The sequence below is a fragment of the Pteronotus mesoamericanus genome, unplaced genomic scaffold (genome assembly GCF_021234165.1).
Source record: "Pteronotus mesoamericanus isolate MK-2021 breed Mesoamerican mustached bat unplaced genomic scaffold, CSHL_Meso_final scaffold_125, whole genome shotgun sequence".
Taxonomy (NCBI): Eukaryota; Metazoa; Chordata; class Mammalia; order Chiroptera; family Mormoopidae; genus Pteronotus; species Pteronotus mesoamericanus.
In genome coordinates this window covers 987,596-1,010,522 of record NW_026555304.1, presented here as the reverse complement: position 1 = coordinate 1,010,522, position 22,927 = coordinate 987,596, and the positions used below count along the sequence as shown (strand labels likewise).

General features: G+C 42.4%; 1 protein-coding gene across 1 annotated transcript in view; it reads right to left on the bottom strand.

Moving 5' to 3' along the window:
• Positions 1–22,515, bottom strand: part of FGF9 (fibroblast growth factor 9) — a 58,715-nt gene extending 36,200 nt beyond the window's left edge. The window contains exons 1-2 of the mRNA XM_054587992.1: positions 22,093–22,515; positions 12,122–12,225 (exon numbers count right to left, since the gene is read on the bottom strand). Coding sequence (XP_054443967.1) covers positions 12,122–12,225; positions 22,093–22,369 — 381 coding nt within the window. The 5' untranslated portion in view covers positions 22,370–22,515. The remainder of the gene's footprint in view (positions 1–12,121; positions 12,226–22,092) is intronic.
• Positions 22,516–22,927: the final 412 nt, after the last annotated feature.

Here is a 22,927-nt window from a genome sequence, read left to right as displayed (position 1 = left end):
ACTCTATGCTCAATCAGTACCAAATGCAAATATGGGCTTGACTACTGCATGAAAACAGAACAAACTGAAAATCAACTTGAAGGATAGAGAGGGAGGAAAAAACAATGCAAGCCAACAGAAAATGATCAAAAACCCAGTAATTCATATGGAAAATGGAGGGAGAGAGGGAAGAAAGAGAAGGAAAGGAAAGGAAGGAAAAGAAAAGAAGCAGTTGGGGAAGGGAAGGAAAGGACAGGACCAAGAGAATAGAAAGACACCTAGAGTTGATTGTGAACAGTAATTATGTGACAATGTACAGTGCAATGTGGCAGCTCAAAAGCAAAAATCTCTCCATGCTTCAACAAGGCAAATACCAAATGCCCCACAGGCACGGAGGTGTCTTTGGCATGACCTTGGCAAGTCTATTCTTGGAATGCTTCATTGAGCTTTGAGCACTTCATTACTAAGGAAAGGCAAGTCACACTGGAGACTTCAATGAAGAATTACAACAGCACAAAAAAAAAAGAGATTAAGAAAGGAGGGGATCAACTTGTGTCAGGATTTGAAGCATTCATAGAGAAGGCAAAGGAAGACAGCTCTGTGCCTGTCTCTCCCACTTAATGCTGTAACCCTGTAGTCCTTGGGGGAGGCCTCTGCAGCAGGCATGTCAGTAGTATAGACGTTTTTTCTCAGCACCTGTCAGATGCTGCTGAGGCTACAGACTGACTGACACAAGATGATGTCTTTGCACAAGTACAAGTTGGCCTCTGACATTGTGGGATATGGGGATGAGGTGACCAGGCCACGGCAGAAGCTCCCCCAGGGCAGTTACTCCCTGCCTTGGCTCCACTGAGGCTCAGGGGTGTCTCCCATGCAAGGGCACAGCAACTTAACAGCACCATCCCTGATGGCAAATGATAATAACAAGGGAGGATCCTCCCACTGTCAGTAGTATAGCCTCCAGCAGCAGCTGGGAGAGACAGAAGCAGAGACAGGACTATGGCAGGAGGGTGGAAGTAAAGAAAACAGATTCAGAAGACATCTAGCAGCCTGTGTTTCCAAACCCTGCAGCAAAGCTGCCTTCTCTCCTGAGAATATCTACCTATTTTTCCACATCTCCTCTGTGAATAATCCTGACAGTCTCTTCTACCCTAGAACTAAGCTCCCTCCTCCAAGCTCTCCAAGTCCCTTTCTGTATATAATAATCCTATTATAATACTTATAATGCCAAATTATAATACTTGGTTTGCATTTCTGATTCCCCAAAAAAGTGGCAAGTTCTTCTTGAATCAGTTCTAGGATCACCCACATGAGGAAGTACAATCTGCATTTGTAGGTACAGTCAATTCCCATTATCACAGTAGTTCTATTAAACAGAGTCCCAGCAAACACTGAATTAAAGAATACCAAATCACTGTTCCTGAGGAAAACACAGTATTAGGTTACTTCCAGCCTCTTACCATAACATTTTTGTCCAAAAATCAATACATAACCCTGGTTTACATGTGTTTCTATTTAAGTTAATGTTGCTGATTCATTAACAATAAAGTCACAGCCAATAGCAATGAAATGTGCCTGAACAAAGCTGGTCTATCACATGTATTTACTCCATAAGACACATGACAGCCTCCTTGCTCTTTAGAACACCACATATCACTCTCAGCACAATGCTTGGGGGCATCTTAAACCACAAAAGCATCAACAAGAAACCCAAAAATGTTAAAAACATGGTGCTAACCAGATCCTAAAAAGGATACCTGCTTACAGTGAGAGCAGGAACAATAAGACAACAGGTCACCTTGCTGGACCACAGCTGAGAGGGTACTCACCAGGCAACTCATTTTTTTTGTTTCTCTGCTCATGTTTGCAAATGACCACAAATGTCCCATGAGGAATAATTTTAGGATTATCAGCAAATGTCAGCAAGTAGACAAGCTGGCAAACACAATCTGCAAATAATGAGAATCATCTGTTTGTGTAGCACCTACTATGTGGCACATGTTCATAAAATATGATATCAACAATGTTTGTGGACTTTGTGAAAGGAAGTAAGCATGAGCACACAACTGATTGAATGGAAGAGTGAATGTATGAGTGAGTGGATGAGTGAGTGAACAGAAGAGTGAGTAGACGAATGAGTCTGCAAGTAAGTGAATAGAAGAATGAGTGGATGAGTGAATGTGTGAGTGAGTAAATAGAAGAGTAAGTGAATTACTGTGTGAGTAAATGGAAGAGTGAGTGTGCAAGTGAGTGAAGGAGTGAGTGAATGGAATAGTGACTGTGAGCAAAGTGAAGAATGAATGTGTGAGTGAGTGAGTAAGCAAGTACATGGGTATGTGAGTGGAAGCATGAATGAGCGACAGAGTGACTGCAGAGTACATCCTGATTATGGACCAGGCTCCCAACAGCTTTAATAGGAGGAACTGGGAAGAGGTTCCGCTTAAGAGGTGCAGGAAGTGCTGCAATTAAAGGTCCACAAACAGGCCAAAGTAAGGAGCAGAGCAGGCTCTGTGGGACCTACAGTGTATTCCAAGAAAAGGAGCAACTAAAGAGGTAAAGCAAAGGACCAAAGAGGGAAAGTGGTCCCAGGAGCTCAGGAGTGCAGAAGATTAGAAGGGGCAGAAGCAGAGAGCACTAGGAGGCAGAGAGTTGGTGGTCCTTGCATCCCAACTTACAAATTCACTAGATGTCATGGGTGCAGTGAGGCTCAGGCCAGGAAAACTGGGGCCTGCACAGTCAGTGAACTTTATAAAGGAAATACCACCTACAGACATGCTGCTCTTTCCAAATGTATATATGACCTCCTCTGTAACTAATTCACTTAAAAATGTTAATGATTTCACAGGGGGTTTTGTCATAAGGCATTTTTTCAATCAAAAGACATTTACAAGTACAATTGCTAAAAGGGGAGCTGTATATGCAAAATGATCAGCAACTACTCTGGTCTCTACATCTCCTATTCTAGCCTCAAATACCGAGTCATAAACTAGATGCTTGTAAGCCAGTCTGCCTGGTCTTCTTTTTACAGAAAATGAGAGGAAAAAATTCAAGAAGGCAGAGGAGTGAATGGAAGTCACACTGACCTCCTCCCAGGACCAATCTGGAATTACAACTAAATTGTGGAGAAATCACCTGGAACAAACAAGTGAACAACAGCATGAGAAGAGCCTTATAACCTCAGAGAGACAAAAGAATCAGCTTGAACACAACCTAACTGGTAAGGAGTATGATTGAGACTCAAGAAGATGGGCTGGTCCCCAATGGGCACCAGTGCCAGAGGGATATTGAAATGGCCAGTTGGATCCCCCTGAGAATAGTGGGATCTAAACCATAAGCAGGGATCTCCAACCTACAGCACCAGAGCCCAAAAGTACACAGAAGAAAATGAGCTGTGAAAGCAGCAGGGTTCCTCTCTGCCAGAGGCAGGTGGCTGGAGATGCAAAGAACTGTATAAAGGGCCAACACATAAATTTTCATTTGCAGTCACTTACCCTGGTCTCCAGCAAAGGCGGGGGCAGAGTAGGCTAGAGACGCTGGAGGAGAGACTGGGAAAAGAGGCTTTGGGGAGAGAACTGAAAGAAGAGCAGGCAGGATCCCGGTGCTGACTCCTCCCCCATATGGCAGCAGCCATCTTCCTCAGGCAGACCACTCCCCTGAGTGGTAACAACATGAGAGGACACAAATAACCCTGCCACCAGGAGGTACTCTGCTATGGCCCAGTGGTACTAAAGCCTGACTGCTAAATACAGAGTGGCAGCCACAGATAGTAGATCCCTGTCTAAAGGGGGTACAGAGTGGTCTACAGACATGAGAAGGGGCTGGAGACAGAGGATTTGGGGAGAGAATGGAGGGAGTAGCTCCGTGGAATCCCAGTGCTGACTCATCCCCCCTATGACAGCAGCCATCTGGCTCAGGCAGACCACTCCCCTGAGTGCCAACAGCATGAAAGGACACAATTGCTCCTCTCCCAGGAGGGACTCTGCCCTGCCCTCTCTAAGCCAGCCTGATGAGAGCAGGGTGACTAGATTAACAACTGAAGGAGACAGTAACAGACAGTAGATTCTTGGAAGCCTCGAAGAGAGTGCCTAAGGTCAGACAGGGTCAACATCTGACATCATCAGAGGCAGATCCAGAAAGGAAAAACAGCAGTCTCCTGTCACAGAAGTTCACATCGCAAAGTCAAGAAATCAAGACAGATCAATTTAAGAAGCAGAAGCAAAAAAGAAGAGTCCAACAAATAATGGAAAGACAAAGAAACACCCCCAGCTGAAGGGAAAGGAGGAATCCTCACAAAGAGAACTAAATGAAATAGAGGGAAGTCAACTATCAGATATTGAGTTCAAAACAACGGTTCTAGGGAAGCTCAATGAGCTCAGTGAGCTCAGAGAGAATTACAAAAAAACTACTGGGAAACTACGAGCGACTTACTGCAAACTATATCAGCATGAAAAAGGACACAGAAACTATCAATTAGAGGCAAGAGGAAATGAAGCATACAATTTCTGAATTGAAGAGTGCAGTAGAAGGAATCAAAAGCAGGCTAGATAAAGCAGACGATCAAATCAGTGAGCTGGAGGACAAGGTGGAAAAAAGCTCCCAGAAAGAGTCAGAAAATGAAAAAGACTCAAAAAGAATGAAGGAGCATTTAGGGAAATGCAAGAGAACCAGAAACATAATAATATCTGTATAATAGGAATACAAGAAGGGGAAGAGGAGGAGGAAGGGATAGAGAACCTGTTGGAAAAAGTAATGATGGAAAACTTCCCTATTTTGAGGAGAGAAAAAGTCACACAAGTCCAGGAAACACAGAGGGTCCCATTCAAGAGGAACCCAATGAGGCCCGCTCCAAGACACATCATCAATAAAATGGCAAATATCAAAGACAAACAGAGAATCCTAAAGCAAGCAAGGGAGAAACAGGTAGTAACATAATAAGGGAGCCCTGGTACAGCTAGCTGCTGACTTCTCAACAGAAACACTACAGTCCAGAAGGGAATGGCAGGAAATAGTCCAAGTCGTGAAAATCAAAGGCCTGCAACCGAGACTGCTCTACCCAGCAAAGCTCTCAATTAAAATGGAAGGAGAAATAAGGAGTTTCCCAGACAAAAGAGGGCTAAAAGAATACACCCCCACCAAACCAGCACTGCAAGATATGCTAAAGGGACTGCTTTAAGAAGATGAAGAAAAAGAGTGTATGAATACTCAGTTCCTTTCCCAGTCACCAATACTTGATATTACCAATATTTTTAATCCTTATTAATCTGATTGTGACAATAATGTGTTATTTTAATTGTTACTTTATTATTTGTTGAAACTAAACCTGTTTTTGTATATTTCTTGCCTCTTTCTAGTTTTTAAAAAAACTTTAAGTGACTTTTTGGTATACTTTATCCATTTTTTAATTAAATGTTTGCAGAATTGTTTCCCTAAAAAGAAAACAAAAACTATTAACCATCTTTTAGATATGTTGCAAATATTTTCCTATTCTATAACTTGTCCTTTAACATTTTTTATATGTATATTACTATATAGTCTTAAATGTTTAATATAGTCATATTGTCAATATCTTACTTGATAGCTTCTGGGTTTGAATAATTGACTTCAGGGTGAGAAAAATATTATTTTGTATTTTCTCCAAAAACTCCTTAGATTTTACATATTGATTTTTAACTTACCTGAATATTTTTTGTATAATGTGTAAAATAGAGCTCTATATTTGTTTTATTTCAAGTAATAATGGTCCATGCACCTTAAGGGTTTAATAAGCCTTATTTTCCTCATTGATTTGAAGTGTCAATTTAATCATATGTTACATTGTTAGAGATTTACATTTGTCTCTAGAATGCTTCTTTTATTTCATTGATCTACTTTATTTCTGTGCTGGTTACATATTGTTTTAATTGCTGAGACTTTAAAATGGATTTCAATTTTTAATATTTTGTAATGGATCTTGACATTTAAAGAAGAAATAAAATCAATACGCATTTTTAAAAAAATAAAGAATGAAGGAACTCCTACCTTTTGCAACAACATGGATGGAACTGGAGAATATTATGCTAAGTGAAATAAGCCAGTTGGTGAAAGACAAATAGCATATAATCTCACCTATAAGTGGAATCTATTCAACCAAATAAACTAGCAAACAAAATAAACCACAGGCATGGAAACATGGAGCAGACTGAAAGTGACCAGAGGGGATTGGGGAAGGAGGACAACAGTGGAAAGAAGAGGAAGGGAGTAGACAAAGAACATGTATGAATGACTCATGGACATGGACAACAGTGTGGAAATTGACTGTTGGAGTGGGTGGGGGGTAGATGGGTGGAGGAGGGGTAAAGGGATAAAAATTGAGACAACTGTAATAGAACAAACATGATTTAAATAAATAAATAAATAAACCAAAAACAAGAGAAAATGAGAGCTAGGGAATCTGGAATCCCACTGACAATATAGTCACACATTCAATATTTATTACGTGCCATCTGCATGCAAGACATGGTTTAAGGACTGGCAGTTCCATGAGAAACAAAAGTGACCCCAACCTTACCTTCATAGAGCTTACTCTTTCTGAAATGGAATTCTATGAGAACTAGGTAACCACCAAGGTTCCACTGCAGGAACAGCTTTCCAATGCCTGACTCAGGGCTTCCCCAAACCCCTCTCTCAGATCTCTTCACCAGACTTCTCTGGCAGGGAGACTTTGATCACACAGCAGTATAGAACAGGGAAAATGAAAACACCAAGGGCAGGAAGAGAGAAGAAATGTTGGGATGACCTGTAAGAACTGTGCCCATCAGGAAGGAGATTATGCTCCAGGATTCCTGAGCCTGAAGAAAGACCATCACTGAGCATGTCACATAGAGCCCAGAATATCCTTCTACCACCAAGGGGATAATAGCCATCTACAGAGCTGTTGGTTATTAAAATTCAATCCTTTGCAGAGCCTTAAGATCTGCAGACCTGTGTCTTATGATACACTGACCATACGACAAGGTCCACACATGTCTGTTTAATGAAGCATAAAAGGAAATAACAACATTTCATTCATTTCAATCCAATAAGCATTTATTGAGCACCTAGCATGTACAAAGGCCATGGCTATGTGTTAGCAACATGAGGGAATACAGAAATAAAACTAACTACACTGTAAATAATACTGTTATATGAGTAACCATGAAAATATAGGCAGTGCTACAGGGACCCAAAGGAAAACACTAGAACTGCTAAAAAGAATGACAGATGTTAAAGTTAGGGGTATGGTAAAGGTTTTGCAGAAGAGGAAATATTTTCATTGAATCTTAAAGAAAGAACACTGCTTCATCAGGTAGAGAAGAGAAAGACATGCCAGAGAAAGGGAATAACTTGCCCACATGTACAAATTAGACAGAACAGCAAGTAGACAACTCAAATTCCACAGGAAAGAGGGCAAAAGATGGAAGTGGCATAGTGCCTGTGACAGTATTGACAGCATGACTAAAGAATGTGAGCACTGTGGTCAAGATGGAGGCATAGGTAGACATGCTTTGCCTCCTTGTGCAGACACAAAAAGAATTACAACTAAACCTCAAAACAAGTAACACCCAGAACTGTCAGAAAATTGAACTGTATGAAAATCCAGCAACCAAGGATTTAAAGAAGCCACATTCATCCAGACAGGTAGGAGGGGTAGAAATGAGGAGCTGGGATGGAGAGGTGAGGAGACACAGTGTGGCACAGAGAGGCAGTGGTAGCAGTGGCATTGGCATGGGCAGTCCCACATTCACATGTGGTAGATAAAAATCAGGAGGGATGCCTTGGGAGCAAGTGATCCCAGCCCCAGGCCAGACCACACAGCCCAGGGTTCCAGCACTGGGAAGATAAATCACCATAATTCTGGCTATAAAAACCAGTGGGGGTTGGGGCAGCATAAGAAACTGACAGATTTTCAGGAAACTCCCCTTAAAGGGCCCACATGATCTTAAAATGTATGCAAACCCACCCACTATGGTATTCAACACCAGGGAAACAGCTGGAAGGGCGCCAGTCTCATACAGGGAGTGGGTGAAGTAATTGGAAACAGGGGAAATGCTAGGCAAATCCCCAGAAACCAGGCAGTAGTACAGTCCCTCCTCCAAGCCATCCCCCCACACAGAGCCATAAGATAGTGAAGCTGGTTGTCCCACTCTGGAGATTATCTAAGGATCTGCCGCCCCACACAATTTACAAGTGTCTTTTACAGGGAGTCAACACAGCTCTACCTAATACACAGATACATATACAGGGAGGCTGCCAAATTGAGGAGACAAAGAAATATGACCCAAACGAAAGAACAGAACAAAACCCCAGACAAAGAACTAAATGAAATGGAGATAGCCAACCTATCAGATACAGAGTTCAAAACACTGGTGATCAGGATACTCAGAGAACTCATTGAGTATGGCAAAAACATAAAGGAAGAAATGAAAGTTACACTAAGTGAAATAAAGAAAAATCTACAGGGAACCAACAGTGAAGAGAAGGAAACGGGGATCCAAATTAATGATTTGGGACATAAGGAAGAAATAAACACTCAACTAGAACAGAAAGAAGAAACACGAATTCAAAAAAAATGAGGAGAGTCTTAGGAACCTCTGGGACATCTCCAAACATGCCAACATCCAAATCATAGGGATGCCAGAAGGAGAAGAGGAAGAGCCAGAAATTGAAAATTTATTTGAAAAAATAATGAAAGAAAACATCACTAATTTGGTGAACAAAATAAACATACAAGTCCAGGAAGCCCAGAGAGTCCCAAACAAGTTGGACCCAAAGAGTACCACACCAAGGCACATCATAATTAAAATGCCAAAGGTTAAAGATAAAGACAATCTTAAAAGCAGCAAGAAAAAAGGAGAGAGCTACCTATAAAGGAGTACCCATAAGACCATCAGCTGATTTCTCAAAGGAAACTTTGCAGGCAAGAAGGGACTGGCAACAAGTATACAAAGTGATGAAAAGCAAGGACCTACAACCTGTATTACTCTATTCAGCAAAGCTACCATTTAGAATGGAAGGACAGATAAAGTGCTTCCCAGACAAGGTAAAGCTAAAGGAGTTCATCATCACTAAGCCATTATTACATGAAATGCTAAAGGGACTTATTTAAGAAAAAGATCAAAACTCTGAACATTAAAAAGGCAACAAATTCACAACTATCAACAACTGAATCTAAAAACAAAGAAACAAACTAAGCAAACAACCAGAACAGGACATTTAGAGAGTTATCAGCTGAGACGGGGAAGGGAGAGAATGGGGGCAGAGATACCCAGATTAAAAAGCATAATTGGTAGGTACAAAATAGACAGGGGGCTATTAAGAACAGTACAGGCAATGGAGAGGCAAAAGGACTTATATGCATAACCCATGGGCATGAACCAAGGGGGAGCACTGCTGTAGGGAAGGAGGGTAACAGGAGGAAGGCAGCAAGGGGGAAAAATTGGGACAACAGTAATAACATAATAAATGAAATATACTTTTAAAAGAAATACAAAAAAAAGACTGCGGGCACTGGACTTCAAAGGCAAGCATCTGAAGGGGTCTGAGCTGAGAAAGACACTCATCTCTGGATTGCGGAGGTAATTCTCCCATCCATGTGGAAAATGAATTGGAGATGGAAGAGGCAGAACACACAGAAGCCACTTAAGATACTCTTCCACAAACAAAACACAGTATGAAAATGTCTTCTTTGTCACACTTTCCTCCAAGCACCATCCAAACTAGGGGAGACTTGTGAGAAGGTATGCATTTCTCATGCACAGAAGGAAGAAGAGCTTTTTCTGCCTTTTCTCGGGTTATCTCCTTTGCTGTAATAGGGAGTGTCAGCTAGCCCTGTGGCTGTGTGGCCATGTTGCTGTCAGGCAGTGGAGGTGAGAAGTCCACTCCTAGCCCCACCCTCCATGGGCTTAAAAATCTCTCTACAAAGCTGGTGGGAATCACAGAAAACCTGCCACAATGGGATTCTCCAACTTTCTGTCCCTGGCCACCTTTTCAGGTACTTCTGTCACTGGTATTCACTGAGGGCCCAAGCCCTCACTCTGTCCCCAGCCTGTGCTACAGATAGAACCACACAGGCAGAATTCTGGTCAGCTGGGTGAGAGGAGAGATGGGTAAGGTGGCCACTGAAAGAATCCAGAAGAAGAGATGAGGCTGAGCCCTGACTACTAATATGAGGCCCCTGTGCTGAACACAAAGTTCCATTTGATCCCTGTCAACCAGAAAACCACAGGGGCTGTCACATGGTCATACGGTCATGCAGTCACATGGTCACAGGGCCTTCTCATCTGAAAAATAGGTTATCTTTCTAAGGGGTAAGTACCTGGAGAAGTAACCAAGGTGGTTCCCAGAGCAGGAGGATAAATAGTCCAGCCTCCTTTTGTGTTGACCCAGTCATTGCATTCTTGAAAAATGTTTACCTTAATATATTTATAAGCTAACACCTATGAACTATATGCAATTTCAAAATAATTTAATATGCATTGTTGAAATCCATCAAAAACATTTTTGGTAGTGATATATGATTTCAAAAGTTTGTACATTATTATGATAAACCATAGTCTCTGCCACCCAGTGGAGGTCAGATTATGTCCTACACACAAAAAGCATTTTATTGAGTTCAACTTTGCCTGACTTAAATCCACATTATATGCTTAAAGGTGAAAGAAATTGAGGTGGAGCATGAAAGGAGAATATCACTTTATATTTAAAAATTGAAAAGCTTCCTTATATCTTGTATATTTGTACTTAAAATGTTAACAAAAATAATTTAGGACATAAATAGCTTTATCAAAACCAAGAACTGTATTTAAAAGCTAAACTCAATCCTGGACTTAAAAACATATTTTAAAATAATCTATTCTCTCAAGGAAGTACTTTTTAAAATAACTTAATTTTCTAACAAAATCAACCAATCCTGAGTCAAATATCACCAAGGCAGGAAAACCATCCTTGTGTCATTAAAAATGGTGTGTGCTGTATTCAAATGAAATAGATCATAATTTACTGTCATCTGGAGTCTTTGAGTGAAAGTTTGATACTATTTCCAACCCCTGTACACACACACACACACACACACACACACACACACACACACACACACACACACACACACACACACAATGTGGATAGGAAAGGAGCTGCCTATAGAAAATTTCTCCGGATTGTATATGCATATGCCCTTCATTCCTGTTGACAGAGAACTCCAAAATTTCATCCTGAGCCTCTTTTATTCTTCAACTTTTTGGAGATTCTAATCCAAGTTCTCATATAGCGGAGAATATGGACTAAATTCCCATGTTATCCTAATGGAAATGAAAAATTAAAGGTTGATGTCATTACAAGCTTTCCCTTGAAAATCATGTTAGTGACTAATAATCTATTATTCATACTCATATACTTGGCAAAAATGTTTTAAATGCCCACTGCATGCTATGCAATGTGTTTTAGAAACTGTGCCAGCATCAGTAAAAAGACACAAAGATGTAAAGTCAGTATTTCTTCTTAAAGCAGAAGCAGGGACTCTGTCTCATCCACTGATGTTCCTGAGAACCTAGAACAGTGCCTGGCACCTGGTAGGTACCAAAATACTTCACTGCTTCCTGCAAGCAGCTCATGACCGTTAGAAATGAGGAGGGAAGAAAAAAAGGAACTTGATACTTGCAAACAATTATATTTATATTCCTATTCCAATATAAGAAAATCTGACAATAACTTCCATTTCCCTTCTGTCTCTGTAATGAAAATCTCATGTAGCTCAGAGAAAGCCCTGCACGGTCTATTTTTAGTTTTAAACAATGATCAGCAAAGTTTGGGAGAAGATAATTTTAACTCATTTCAAAAATAACTCCCATTCAATACAAGAAGATGAGATTTTTCACACAGAATTTTTTTATGTATTTGATAATAAAAATAGTTTGACATATGAATAAAGCATTTTCTTAGAAACCTTGCTCTAGTGAAGATCCAGGGCTGATATTTATTAATAAAAATGAAATGATTTGCCTTAAAAGTAAAAGCTCATACTCTTCTTCCCAACAGACTGGGTTTTATGTAGGCTATAACTACCTAGAGAAAGTACATTTAAGCCAACATGAAACATAAAGGTTGTGAAGTCTCTCACAGTACTTACTGATCCGTACAGCTCCCCCTTCTCATTCATGCCAAGGTAGAGTCCACTGTCCACACCTCGAATGCTGACAAGGCCCACGGCTATACTGATAAATTCCAGAATGCCTATAAGACAAAGGTCAGAAGACAAAGTACAAGTCAGAGCACAGAGCATTTTGGGGTCTCGGTGTCACTAGTAGTTTCGAAGAGGACTGAGCCTAGCTCCCAGCTGGGATTATCTCACACTCCTTGAGGAAGTGTCTTTCCTTAAAATCACTGCCTAGCCCTGGCCAAGTGGCTTGGTTGGTTGGAGTGTCATCCTATATACCAAAAGCTTGTGGGGTTCAGTCCCTGGTCAGGGCGCAATCTCTCTCAATCTTTCTCTCTCTCCCCCCCCTCCTTTCTCTCTCTTGCAATATCCTTGAGGATTAAAAAAACACTGCCTAAAATAATTTTTATAATAATGATACAAAAATACTTATCAACATAATGCATAACATTTTAAAAATAAAAGCTAGTATTCACATACACGTGCTGAGAAGTGATATGACATAAACCAGTGTACATATTCTAATTAATCTAAAAGAATATAATTGAAGAGAAAAACTACAGTTTTACTTACAGTTGACAAATGTGAAATTAAGCATTTGTGTATGGGCATAGATCAGAAAAACATTCTATTCAGAGAAGAGTCTTATGTCCCTCACATTGAATATGAGGTGCTAACTTGATTGGCTTATGCAGAAAGTTATCCAGCTCTCTACTGTATATTGAGCTCCATCTGCAACACTAAAATAGCATATACACATCCCAAATATTTCTGCCTAAACAAAGTATTTATTTTTGCTGTAGTTATCTAAACCTCATAGTGATCATTAAGTAATTAAAAAATACAATATTCTGTAAAAAATGCTGGTTCCACAAATACTCCTGATTTGAGATAGTCATGGAATACTATATCCCAACAACAAATTAACATAATGATCTTTGTATATTTCCTTCTTTCTACTTACTTACCTCACTAAGAATAAAAATACCTAAGCTGGCATAAATCCAGAATTTTATGGCCATACAACAGCAGCTCCAATTTCTCTAACTATATTGTTGTTTTAACATGATTACCCAACCGGATACTTGGGACAATGCTAACATTACTAATGCTTAGCCATTTTCTCAATTGTGTCATAAAGTGCTAGACTTTGCAAAGACCTTGCATTAATGTACACTAAATATTGAGATTTTTTAAATCTTCAAATATTGAAAAATGTATTTACATTTTAGAACTTAGAAAAAAACTAAAAGTAACATTGACCTATAGTTAGTCTCATGTAACTAATAAAAAAGCACTTCCATGGATTTTTTAAACAGTTAATTTTTCAACTCTTACAAAACAGACAGTGCTACAATGAAAAGAAGACATGACAAATACATAGTGACAGAAGAAGACTAGACTTTGGGTGGGAGCACACAGTACAGTATACAGATGGTGTGTTATAGAATTGTGCACCTGAAACCCATATAAAGTTATTAACCATTGTTGCCCCAAGAAATTTAATTTAAAAACAAAATACATGAACTACATAAATATAATAAAGGGTTCCAAGGCAATGTGAAAGACGAGAGACATTTCTTATAAAGGGGCATTCCTAATGATTTTATATGCACAAAATGTAACAAATATCTTGTGTTTGCAATACACAGAATATCTATCTGAACCTGAAAAACTATTTTTTTTAAATTACAATTTTATTTCAAAGTTGCATCACTAACATTAGGGAAAACTACATGAATTTCTAATTATAAATATTCAAGTTACAGCAAAAAACACCTAGAACTTTCGAAACACAGCAACACAATCTAACTTGTGTCCTGATAACAATACACAGTATAGTGGGCCATAAATTAATTCTAGTTAAATGGGAAATGAATAGGTTAGACTTAGGAACTGCATGTATTACTGCTATAAGCATACTATACAAATTAGATTGTTCATTTAATAGGATTTTTACCATGATGTGACATGGTACTCAGTAAGTAAATTTTAAACTAAGATAAGCAGATTTATTATGTAAATTCACCTAGTATTAATCTGAGCATGGTACATGGATAATAAAAGATAAAGCTTGCTGTAAGTATTCTTTTTATGCAGAGTTCAAATTATTTTAAAGCTCACTCTAGTACTACAACATCCAACAGATCTGAAAGAAACTCAAATCTATACACAGCACATATAAAAAACAGAGCTAATGCCTTAATATGTGGAGTTTTACACACCAACCAGAAAAATATTAATAACCTAATAGAAATGAGGAAAGGATATGAAGAAAAAGGTCACAAGAAGTGAAATTTTAAAATGCCTTTCAGCATATAAAAAGATATGACATTATTTATAATATGAGAAATGCAAAATAAAACTCAGTGAGGTTGCTTATCTATGAGACTGACAAATACTAAAACCACTGAGATATCATCAATGGGTAGGAGAAGTAGACTCTCCTATACTGTTGTCTTGGGAAGGCAATTTGATAATATCTATAACAATTTTGTTCTTTTTCAGTTAGTAATTCTCCCTCTAGTAATGCTACCTAAGATAATCACACAAAGCCCCAATAGGTGCATACAGGAATATTCATTCCAGCATTGTTTTTAACAACCAAAGATTGGATATAAACCAAACATTTATCCATAGGGGACTGGATAAGTAAATTATGGTACATCGATACACTAAAAGGAAGACATGTAAGGAACTAAATGCTTCTCATAAAAATCATTAACAGAGAAAAGGCATCACAGGGTGTAAACAACACATTACAATTAATGGAGAATGAGAAGGAAGAAAAGGAGGTGAAAAACTATTTTTATAGAATGTGAAACACTATGTGAAAAAGTAGAAAGGCAAATTACAAATTACATTTTGGATCTGATACTCCGTGACTTTATAACGGAGGATACACCAAAAGTAAGCAAGTTTATTTATAGTCTTTCCTACCTCACAAAGCAAACAGAAAGATAAACAATGCAGTATTTCCATGAAACTCATTTTGCCCCTATTGATGCAATCAGTCTGTTTTATTGTATTATTTCTAACTTTTAGGGTTGAAAATAATTACAATTTTGGTACTTAATTACTATTAGGAGTCACATATGTGTGAATCTCATCTTAGCTACCTGAAAACACAGCACAATATAGGTCACATTTATCTAGAATTTAGTGTCAGGAATTCAATAATGTCCAATTGTCATCATATAATGAGAGACAGGAAACAATGTGCCCGTTTGGAGGTCTGACCAATTATGTAAAACATGTCAACAGGAAAAGGTTTAATCATAAGACTGAAAATTACTTGCATCTTCTATGAGGATATATGGTGACCTTTCTTCTTTGCCTAGACAGGAGGCAGCTCTGGAAACTAATAATAAATATTTGCCAACGGTGACCATCAGGCCCAAGAAGAAATAGGGTATATGTAACCTCACAAATCCATATGACTGGCTGGTATGCAGAACATCAAGATAAATAACAAAGGGATGACAATTTAATACCTAGAGCACTTGAGAATTTAATCTGTGCCAATGAGATGTCTTCTTTCATTCAATCCTCAGAATAATCCTAACCTGAGTCATTACAATATTTTAATCTTCAGTTTACAAATGGGGACACTGAGGTTTAATGGTATTAAATAACTTGCCCCAAAGTAACCAGACTCCAAAGTCTATCTCTCATTTATTATACCCATCTTATCATCGGTCCACCTTTTTTTTCCCCACAAATCCATGACTTTTGTACCATTTGTATATAGTTATCCCTGACTAGTGACTAGAAGATGTTGCCAAGGTCAGAGTCCACAGATCCCACAGGCAGTACTAGAAGCCGCAGAGGAAATGAGGACAGGCAAGTCACTAGGACTGCATTCCCTCCTCACACAGACCTTGGGAAGGTAGACATATCTTGTGTGTGTGGACTATTTACCAAAATCATTTATGTGCACATAGCACATATCTTCTTCTGTTATAGAATTTAAGTTCTGAAATTACTATTATATACTTTAGAAATGAAAGTATGAGGATATCTATCTTGTTTCTTTTCTCACATCAAGACAGCTGTAATTCATTGCATTGACTTATTCAATCTACAAATTGTGAGTGACTATTGTAAGCCAAGCATCAGGCCATTTGTTGAGTATATAGGGATGAATAAGATATAATCTAGGCCCTATAACCTCAAAGCCCTCCCCATCTATCAGGAGAAAGGACAAATAAACAGATGAATATAATAGCAATATGGTGAATGCAGTGAGAGGGAACAGATTAGGGCACAGTCAGTGTCCAAAGATGGGCTTGGGAAGTAGAGTCAGAGGGGTTTCCTAAAAGAAATAGTTCCTGGGACAAGCCTCCGAGGGGCTCACATTTGAAAAGGAACTATGTATCTAGTGACCTCAGGTGGAAAAGATTTCATCACCTCAGACACCATCCATATTTATGCAGCTCGTTGAAAAATGAAGACCTCAGAAAAATAGCCCAGCCCTGGCCAGGTGGCTCGGCTCAGTTGATGGAAGCGTCATCTGGTACACCAAAAGGTTGTGGGTTTGATCCCGACAGAGCACATACAGAAAGCAACCAGTTGATGTCTCTCTCTCTCTCTCTCTCTCTCTCTCTCTCTCTCTCTCTCTCTCTCTCTCTCTTATCTTCGGGTGAGGATTATTTTAGAAAAGGATAGCTCAGCTTTTCATGAGGCCATCTCAGTGAGCTGAGACCAAGCAGAATACCCAAAAGTTTGAGTCATGGCCACGCTCCCAGGTCAGAAAGACCTAGTAACCTGGCAAGTCACCACACACACACACACACACACACACACACACACAGAGAGAGAGAGAGAGAGAGAGAGAGAGAGAGAGAGAGAGAGAACCAGGCCAGGCTGGAATACTTACCATTCATCGTACCATCTTGTTCCCAGTGACCTCTATAACCTCAACCAGGTCAACTCACCTGTCTCTTGACCTGAGCCAGAGCTAAGCATATGCGTCCAACTCTATTCATTTGAGTATGGCCTACTTCCTCTCTTATCTGTTTATATGAGCATGCAACACAGAGGAAGCTCAAGAGAAGGTTTCAGTGCAGAAACATTTAAATGCTTAATGATCAATGGGAGAGGAGGAAAAGAAGGAAAGAGCAAGGAAGAAAAGAAGGAAGGGAGGGAATGGTGGAATTGTGCCTATAATTAAAACTGTTACCCTCACATGTGTATCACGGTGGCCTCTCTCTCCTCTTAGGCAGACACAGCCTAGACATCCTCAAGTAATGGGTACAGATAGAGGTACATGGGAAACACAGGGTCCATGCCTAGTGTTATTTGGCAATTCCCTTTCACAGTAGCCAACAATTCCCAGTGAGGATGAACTCACTGTGCTCCAGAGGGTCTTATGCTGTCCAAGGTCATCCCTGGTACACAAGAGGCCAGATCAATTCCTGTGACCACTTCAGGAAAAGACCACCCCAGACCTTCATCTTTACTCATAACAAGGTCAGCCCTGGGAAGGGGAAGGGTGGGCAAAGGCTGCTCCACTCTGGCCCACGTTAAACAGCCTTCTAGCCTAAAAGCTCCCAACACTTAACAGAGCTGCATTCTTTAGAGGACAAGAATGTATGCAGATTGCTGAGAGATGCATAACATTAGGCTTTCGAAAATAGATTACCTTCCCTCTGCCCCCTGCCCTCCCCCCCAATACACACACACACACACACACACACACACACACACACACACACTACAGAGTTTCCTGCTCAGCCAGCAACCCCACACCACTGCTTCCCAGTCAGTCATCTCAGGGCCTGATCCTAGAAAGTCCAGTGGGCAGCAACTTGAGCAAATCTCAAAGTTACTTAAGAAATGACTACCTGAATAGTAGTTATAACCCCACCATTTTTCAAGAATCTGAACCAATCCTGAAACAGCTCCTTCAATAGGCAGTCTTTACCTTAGTGCGGTGCTGAAAAGACAGATACACAGAACAAACTTTTTAAAGTGCAAAACCCTAGAAATAAGATTGCTTTAACCTCTTCTTTTTTTTAAATCATGCTACTGTGTTTCTCCCCTCTTGTACAACTTCCACCTGACATCTGGCCCCTTTGAAGTGCAGCCCCAGTTCAGATGCTCATCTGGGGTCCTTGCAGGGCCACCATGCCAGCCACAAGGCACAGCCAGAAAAGCAGGCCATCTGTCCACCAAGGCCAGGGTCAACAGCTCAGGCTTCCTTCCCTGTGAAAGTAAAATAGAGGATCAGGCCCAACACACTTTTTTATTCTTCTATACGACCATCGTCTCAATTTATGTTGTGCTTTTGTCCGCCTAGCAAGTGTTTTAAAGAGAAAACAGATAGGAAATGAAACGTCTGCCTCCCCCAGCCCGTACCCCAGGACACAATTCCCAATTCCTTATCTCCACGCCAACGTCCCCCAAAGGAAAACACAGGGCTACTCAAGGTCCCCCCTGAATAGATTCTGCTAGGGCGAAGGTAAGTTCCCCTCCCCCACCAAGTCTCCTCCACTGCTGCTGCTGGAGGGGAGGCAGTCGTTTTCCTGGACATTTGCTCCTGCCGGTTCGTTCATTCCAGGTAGAAGATGCACCTCCTACATGGAAGTGTAAACCAGCCCACCCCTGCCCCACAGCTACTCTTTTCTAGGGACTAGGAGGAGAAACTGAGCGTAAGAACATTGTCTCCAGAAGGGAGTCGGTGGAAGGAGCACAGAAGTGAGGGTGCCAGGTGCCAGGTGAGACGCACTGCCGCAATCTCCGCTCTTTGCCAGTGCTGGGTCTTAATGACACCGGACTCCTCCAGGTGGGGCTGCGCAGCAAGTGCAGGAGGCAACACGCTGCAGAGGTTGCTAATATTGGGACCTTGCCACAGCGGGTAGCAGCGGGTGACCGCCGCACTGCTGTCACCCCGGGGGCTGGTCTCACTGCAACCGGATGAAAGATTTAAATAACCCTTCTTCCCTACCCCCACTGCGCACAGCCACCCACTCAGCTTCATCCAAGCCACGGAGAGCCGCACCGCTGAGCACCAGGAGCGCCCTTAGCCCGCCCGCCAGTGCTTGCCAACCCTCCAGCCTCCCTAAGCCCCACCAGCCGTGGTCTCTGTTCCCTGCCCTCCCTGCCAACCCGGCTAACAGTGCCCAGCAAGCCGAAACAGTAGAGATGTCACTTCCTTGGCTGCAACACCTTTCTCCAAACTCCCAGATTGGGGGGGGGGGGGGGGGGGGGGGCGGAGGTGCAAGGGGGAGGGTGACAAGGTCTAGTTTTTGTTGTTGTTTTAAGGTCTTTATTCAGCCACTGTACCAGCCGTCCTTGTCTGCTGACCCCAGAATGCACTTCTCGGGTCCTCCCCAGCCTCGTGGTCCCCACTTTCCCTTGCATCCTCCTCTCCCAGTGGCAGTTACTGGATTTCTAATGGTTCGACTATGTGCAGCAAATGTCCTACCCTAAAAGTGACTGCAGTGAAATAATAATAAAAAGCTTAGAGTGTGGGGGGTCCCAACAGCACATCCCATAATCTCCATGCGGAGTTCAGTCGTTCTGCACCTCGGTTCCGGGGGTATTTCAAAGACCAGGTTCAGCCAGTTCACACAATGTAACCGGCCAGCCCTGCCTTGCCCTGCCCTGCCCTGCCCTGCCCTGCTGGGTGCACCCCTTGGTGCCCTGGGCTCCCCGGAGCTGGAAAGCGGGCCCTGGGCAGGGGGCCACCACCGTTAGGTTGGACTCCTGGAAGGGGTTAACAATAGCTCGCCACCGTTTGGCCCACATCCGCAAGCCTTTGTCCCCTGGTCCACTCTTTCCCTCGGCAGAGCCCCGGGTGCCACAGATCCCAGCGACTCTCTGAACCCCGACTGTGCGCTTCAGAAAGAGAAAGAAGGATCTGGGCTGGGACATGGGAAGTCAGGCTCTGATCTCCAGCCGATTATCCTCAGTCACCACTACCGAGTCTCCTGCTGAGGTGTGCGTGCCTCCAGTGGTTCCCACACTGAAAACTACTGCACAGCCGAGGGGCAGCTGTCAGTCCCGTGGACCCACACACACAAAGAATGGAAGGGGTTCAACTTGGGCAAAAACCTGGTTCCCAAAATTTGGCCATACAAGCCATCGCCTGTGGCCCATTGACAAGAGTCCTGAGTCCCCTCAGCAGCACCACACGGCGCACCAGCCGGGGAGAGGGTGCCGAACATGGAGCTCTTTAAGACCGCGCGGAACTGGCCGGGCGACCGCTGAAAGCGCCAAAAGACTGGGTTGTGGAGCCGGCACCTGCTCCCGGAGAGCTAGAGGACCTGCTCCCCCGCGGGGCGCCGGAAGGTATCCGCCCCCCTCCTCCGCAGCTTGTCCCCACAGGCGTTGCCCAACTTAGGGCAGGCGGTGCGACCCTGACACTCCAGCTGTCCCACCCACAGCGCCCATAGACCTTGTCCCTGGAGCAAACGCTGGACACGGTGGCAGCCCCTGGAGCGGCCCCAGGACAGCACTTGCAAAGTTTAGTCTTTGCTGTGCAAACTACCAGAGCTGTCCAATTGTCTGTGTGTTGGGCGGCAGGGGGAACTCAACCGAATGATTGCAAAGCCAAAAGTTACTTTAAAAAAAAAAAAAAAAAAAAAAGACAACCAGGAATATTTGCACTAGCTGGTTCAGCACTGGGCTGAGCCTCGGAGCAGGGGAGGGCAGGGAGCAAAGGGAGAAAATGCGGGGCCATCCCAACCCAGGCCTGAATCCTGCCTGCCTTCTGGCAGCCCCCGAACCTAAAACAGATAGTTTAGATTGTGGTCAACATCTGGCATGAAAGCTAGAGGGAGAAAATCACCGCAGGACTTTGTTTTTTACGACCCACTTTAAGTGTTGTCAGGTGGGTCCACTCAAAAGTTAACTCCTTCCAACAGTCTGGTTGCCCAAACTAGTGCTTTTTCTTTCTTTTTTATTTTTATTTTTTGTGTAAGGAAGGGTGAAAACCCAGAGTTTCCAACCTGGACTGTGCTGAATGTTGGGCTCAGAGTGGCCCAGCGGGCACGGGTGTGCAGGCATGAACGGGGACAGTCACGAGCCCCCTGGTCTGCAGCCTCCTCCATGCTGAGTCACAAGTACCCTCCTGGGGGAGTGAAATCCTCGGAACTGAATGCTTTTTTAGAATTACCACTCAGCTTTTCACGAGCACACACACCACAGAGCTACCCTGGAACCCCACGCAGGCTGCACACTATGAAAAATTGCAGAGCGTGGGTGGTAACTTGATGGCTGGAAGGACAAGCACCCCCAATGAGCTTCCTGCCCCTTCCCAAGTCTCATATGTGATTTCAGTCCTTCTCCCCACTGAAAACTCTATCAGCAAGCCTCGCCCAAGTGGTGCAGACCCTCACGTTGGGAATCAATATGAATCATTTACAATTCAAGCAGGATACTTGTTTGAGGAAAGGGGGAAAGAACAAAAACTTCATTGGGGCACCAGATTATAAAAACCCATGCTCTCAGGAAAATGCATTTTTAAGTTCTCAGTAGTTAATGATTAAAGCTTTAAACTCCTGGAATTGGTCAAAAAAAAAAAAAAAAAAAACCTTCCTAAACCCGATCTTTCCAAGCACCTGATGCAAAAGAACGAGGGACTTGCGTGATATTTATAAACCATCCCTTCTTTTAGAAAAGAAAAGAAAGAAAGAAAGAAAGAAAGAAAGAAAGAAAGAAAGAAAGAAAGAAAGAAAGAAAGAAAGAAAGAAAGAAAGAAAGAAAGAAAGAAAAGAAAAGAAAGAAAGAAAACCTTTCAATTTAGACTTGCATCAGTGCCAGCCAGCGGCGGAGACCTGCAGTTCCGGATGCTTTTCTTTTTTTTTTTTTTAATCTGGCAAGACAAGGGCAGAAAGAGGGAGAGAGCCTTCCCGCACCCCGCCCGGCCAACCATTTCTTGGTAGTTATAATCCCGACGTGTCAAGGCACGGACACGATAGTGTTAATGGTACACCTACCGAATCGGCTGTGGTCTTTCCTGGTTCCCTGGATAGTACCATTGGGGAAGATTTCCAAGTGAAATCCAGTCCTGCAGTAGAGCTGCCTCCGCCTGAGAATCCCCTTTAAATGATCCAAGTCCGTGACTGCCGGTCCCCGCGGAAGCCCCCCTGCTTCGGACTGACCCAGGTGGTCACTTAGCAAGACCGGGCTCTCCACCGGCAACACGGGCACATTCCCAAACGGTACGCCATCCTGCACACCGAAATAGTTCCCAACTTCACCTAAGGGAGCCATCAGAAGGCTGGGCTGTTGGAGCACAGAGATAAACAATAATGATGGTGCCAACCCGGGAGATCTTAGGCGAGGTATATCCAACTCCCTCCCTTACTGAGGTTGCAGAGAGAGAAAGAGGGGGGAACGTTCTTTTCTTCAATCCATGAAATGCATAAATAAAAGTAATCTGCCGTTTCACTGGCACAGGTTCAAGGTCAAACCACTAATAGCCTAAGAAACCAGCACTGTATACTCACACACTGACATACTGATAAACATATCTATGTATCTCTACGGGTAGATCCCGGCTCCTAGCAAGCAGGAAGGTCTGCATCCCAGCCGGCCGTCAAACCGGAAAAATCCGTAGTTTCTCCATTTGGTTCCAGATCGGAATGACCATAGCAACTTTCAATGCCTAGGCGTTATTACAGGATTTTTAAGATACACGGGCTACGTCAGAATCCATGGGTCCTGACTCCGGGGAAGGCATGCGCCGTTTTTACTCTAACCGACTCTGCAGACATCAGCAGGAATCCTTCCAGAGCGGGGGCGGGGGGGGGAGGAATCTCACGTTGAAGG